Consider the following 3849-nt stretch of genomic DNA (forward strand, 5'->3'; position numbering starts at 1 on the left):
ACAGTGCAGTATCATCTGTCAGTTGTGAAAGTTTGATTTCTCTGTCAATTAGTTTAACCCCTAATATTTTGATTATTTCAAATTTGAATAAAAGTAACTAATAAAAACAAAAAAGGACAGCCTTAGTGCACACCACAACGAATTTCAAATCTTTTAGAGGTCACTTTATTTAAAATGATAGAACTATTATTTTTATAAAACATTTTAATAATATAAATTGTTTTCAAATCCAAATACTTTTAGTGAATAAACAAGGAACACATGTTCAATTGTATCGAAGGCTTTACAGAAGTCTAAAAACAATATACAATATTTTATGACTTCTAGGCTGGATTACTGTATTGCTCTATTTGCTGGCTGCCCAGCATCCTCTATTAACAAACTTCAATTAGTACAAAATGCAGCAGCCAGAGTTCTTACCAGGTCTAGAAAATATGATCATATCACCCCAACCTTCTGTCTCGCTACAATCCAGCTCGCTCTTTAAGATCTCAAAACTTTAGGCTTCTGGTAATACCTAGAATAGCAAAGTCGAGTAAAGGAGGTAGAGCCTTCTCCTTTATGGCTCCTAAACTCTGGAATAGCCTCCCTGATAATGTCAGAGGCTCTGACACACTCTCTCAATTCAAAACTAGATTAAAGACCTATCTGTTTAGTAAAGCATACACAATGCATCACTTAGCGGGTTTCCACACAAGTTTCTACATCTTGTTTATATACACTATGAACAGCAGCTACGCTAATTATTCTCTTTATTCTCCATTTCCACCTGGGGATACTCATCCCGAGGTCCTCAGATAATGCGGAGTCACTGATTGTACACAAGACCAGCGATGAGATGATGCCAAGGTGTCCATATCCAGGACCAGGCCGAATCCTGAGCTGCTGCGCTGTTGGTCATAGGGGAGTGGAGAGCATGAGGCTGATTACAGTGATGCTCCAGGGACAGATGAGTCTTTGCTGAGGCCAGCTTTCAGCCCACTGCTGAGACTGCAGCTCTGCACAAGACTTTTGGCCAGCGGAGAAATTAAAATGGTCGTGCCAAACTAAGTCTGGTTCTCTCAAGGTTTTGTTTCTTCACTCTCCTATTGGTGAAGTTTTTTTTTGATGAATTTGCTCTTCAGTGTTTGGACTCTCAGTAATGATTGCAAACCACACTGAACTGAGTTTAACTGAACTGAACTTAAACACTAAAAACTGAACTACCCTGATCCAGATCCTGTTTTTCATAAAGTCTGTTTGAGATTAATATATAATTTGGTCTAGTAGGGATTTTAATGGTTTAGCATATACCAATACAATTAATTTGTAATTCAAGAGAGTAATACATCTCCAATTATCAATCTCTAAAGGATCCTTATAGGGATCAGGGAGATTAAGCATAGCTTCATAGTTGTGGCCCTTCCTTTAAACTCATTTTGTGTTTATGTCCCAGAATGCACTGAGCAGTGACGTTGGTTGCCAAGCCCTATGTTGGTGGTCATGTGACACCAATATGGCAGCACAGTGAGAGAGGATTCTTTATAAACAATAAAATAACTTCTTGTAAGGGCTGGATGTGTTCTTTCTAAGTTTTTGTTGTACCTTACTTCCTACTGTTGTTATTTTGCCTACGTAATTTTCAAATAAAGCAGTATAAAAAGAAAATAATAAAATGGTTGGTAACGTTTGGTACAAGACTAAACGTTAAAAGTTTTCTTTTAAGAACAATACACATCTGAACTTTCTGTCAGGAGGAGAGCAAGTTAGAAGGGGAGTAGCTTGCTGGATCTAACACTTAACGTAACTAATAACGTTACTGAATTACAGACGATATTGATAATTCATGACCATTAGCCATTCTGTGAAATCGAGCACCATTTAGCAGATCTAAACTTGCATGTTGTATTTGTCGTATTTGTACAGTGAATACAAATGTACAGTGGCCATAAAAATCTATATAAAAAACACATATACTCTCTGTTAGCGTAACAGTCTTGAAGAAGGAGCATTTAAAACAGATTATTATACACAAATATGAGGGCTCTTACCTGACACCCTTTTTTGTGGTGAAATCCTACCACTACAATGTGCAGCACGGGTTCCTCTTTACTCTGACACTCCATCAGCGCTAATTATTCCAAATAATAAAAAACGAAGAGTATAATGTGGCTTTAATGTGTTAGGTCTGTAACTTCCGCACCCTTGTCAGTAAATTTGTATGTTCCGATGCTCCGCCTCTAGCGAAAACAAATAATAGCAGACATATGCTCAGCTGTAGGCCGTAGTGAGGTGAAGCACCTTTTCGTTTCATTTCATTCCCATAAATAGGGCACTACATTCTTTTAATACTAATAAAAGGACCAACTGAAATAGAATAAAAAAAACCTCCGTGTATATTCCAGCAGTTATTTTACAACTGTTTAAAGTAGGCAATAGTCCTATCCTCGCGTAATCTTTTTTGATGGCGAGAGATGCGGTTTTGCATCACGTGCTTTCCCCCAGACCAATGAGATGTTTTGCGTCTAAACGACATGTAAACATGGTCCAAGATGGCAGCGCCCTTGTCGTCACTATGGAGTAGCGAAAAGGATGAAATTACGGTCAGACCTCCACCAAAAACCAGTGAAAGTGTTTATAAACAATTTCAACCCGGATGTTACATCCAAAAAGAGAGAAGAAACGAAGGATTTTACATGCACACGATGGAATACATTTACAAACGGTGACTTGGCTAAGCTTGCAGATTGAGAATCAGAGAAAAGCAAAAACGTACAACACGCAGTAAATGACTGCAGTCAAACCAGCGGAAACACAGTCAAGCCAGCACGATATATATATTGGTGCGCAAGTATTATTATGATTACGGTAATTTCATCAGCAACACAAAGTGCCCCCCACCCCCCCCCCCCCCCCCAGAGCACTCGATTCGCTCTTTTGCCTGTTACGTATGCTTTTATTAAACGATTTATTAGCTCCTTTTGACAGTTGTTGTTAGTTTAACCAATGTTTTTTTTAAATTTCTCTAAGTGTATCTTTTTGCTTCAAATGATTTTATAGCAGACCAAACGGTCAGGATAAGGATACTTCTTAATACCTAGATTGTTTTTTTTATTTTTCCTAGCCAACTACAGTACATTGCAAATACGGTTGTATGCAATTTTAAACAACGTTGCTAACCTCAGAAAGTGAATACAGTCATGAAGTAGTCCAACAAAACGTTGTTTGAGTTAACGTTACAAGTATATTTATACTTCGTTATATGACGACCCATACAGTATATGGGAGTATATGGATGGGGCATTATTAGACTTTAGATGACTGTAAAGACCTCATGTAAGTAGAATAAAATAATGGATAATGATCAGGTCTGATACAAGATGTCCCATATATGTGCATAACTCAAATGAATCCTGTTTTACTGCAGCATATGTAAAGTCATAACACACTTTGAAGTGCTAAAAAGTCCCCGTTTGAAATAAGTATAAAAACAATGCTTGATTTTGATACAGGATGTACATTCATACCTCATGTAAAAACCTTCTAGTAGTTGGCAACAGTGTTGCCAGTTAATTACTGTAACTAAACCATTACAGTGAGTAGCTGGCAACAGTGTTGCCAGTTATTTACTGTAACGCAAACCATTACAGTGAGTCGTTGGCAACAGTGTTGCCAGTTAATTACTGTAATAGAGCAATAATGGTAACTAAATGAAAACTGCTTGCAGTTAATTACTGTACTGTAGTGTTACAACTCACAGCATTATACTGCATACACATTAATAGTATGTCATATATAGCTATTGTAGTGTTACTAAAATTAATCAGTATTCTTAACTGTTATAAAAAATAGAAAGCAAAAAAATCTTTT

At 37.0% G+C, this 3849-nt stretch overlaps 2 protein-coding genes across 9 annotated transcripts in view; one reads left to right on the forward strand and one right to left on the reverse strand.

Annotated features, from left to right (window-relative positions):
- Positions 1 to 2431, reverse strand: part of avl9 (AVL9 homolog (S. cerevisiase)) — a 45994-nt gene extending 43563 nt beyond the window's left edge. For 2 of the 4 annotated variants that reach the window (NM_001327830.1, NM_001045565.2), the window contains exon 1: positions 2031 to 2431. In NM_001327830.1, the coding sequence (NP_001314759.1) occupies positions 2031 to 2105 (75 nt within the window). In that variant the 5' untranslated portion in view covers positions 2106 to 2431. The remainder of the gene's footprint in view (positions 1 to 2030) is intronic. The other 2 variants (XM_073917900.1, XM_073917897.1) reach the window with 1 other exon arrangement.
- A 59-nt stretch (positions 2432 to 2490) lies between these two features.
- The window catches only part of mto1 (mitochondrial tRNA translation optimization 1), a 98835-nt gene continuing 97476 nt past the window's right edge, over positions 2491 to 3849 (forward strand). For 4 of the 5 annotated variants that reach the window (XM_073917279.1, XM_073917282.1, XM_009306471.5 and 1 more), the window contains exon 1: positions 2491 to 2822. Coding sequence is in view for 1 of the 5 variants with exons in the window: in XM_009306471.5 (XP_009304746.1) it covers positions 2768 to 2822 (55 nt within the window). In the remaining 4 variants the exon portion in view is untranslated. Of the gene's footprint in view, positions 2823 to 2965; positions 3316 to 3849 lie in introns of those variants that run through there. The other variant, XM_009306472.5, reaches the window with a different exon arrangement.

This window comes from Danio rerio, chromosome 12, assembly GCF_049306965.1.
Source record: "Danio rerio strain Tuebingen ecotype United States chromosome 12, GRCz12tu, whole genome shotgun sequence".
Taxonomy (NCBI): Eukaryota; Metazoa; Chordata; class Actinopteri; order Cypriniformes; family Danionidae; genus Danio; species Danio rerio.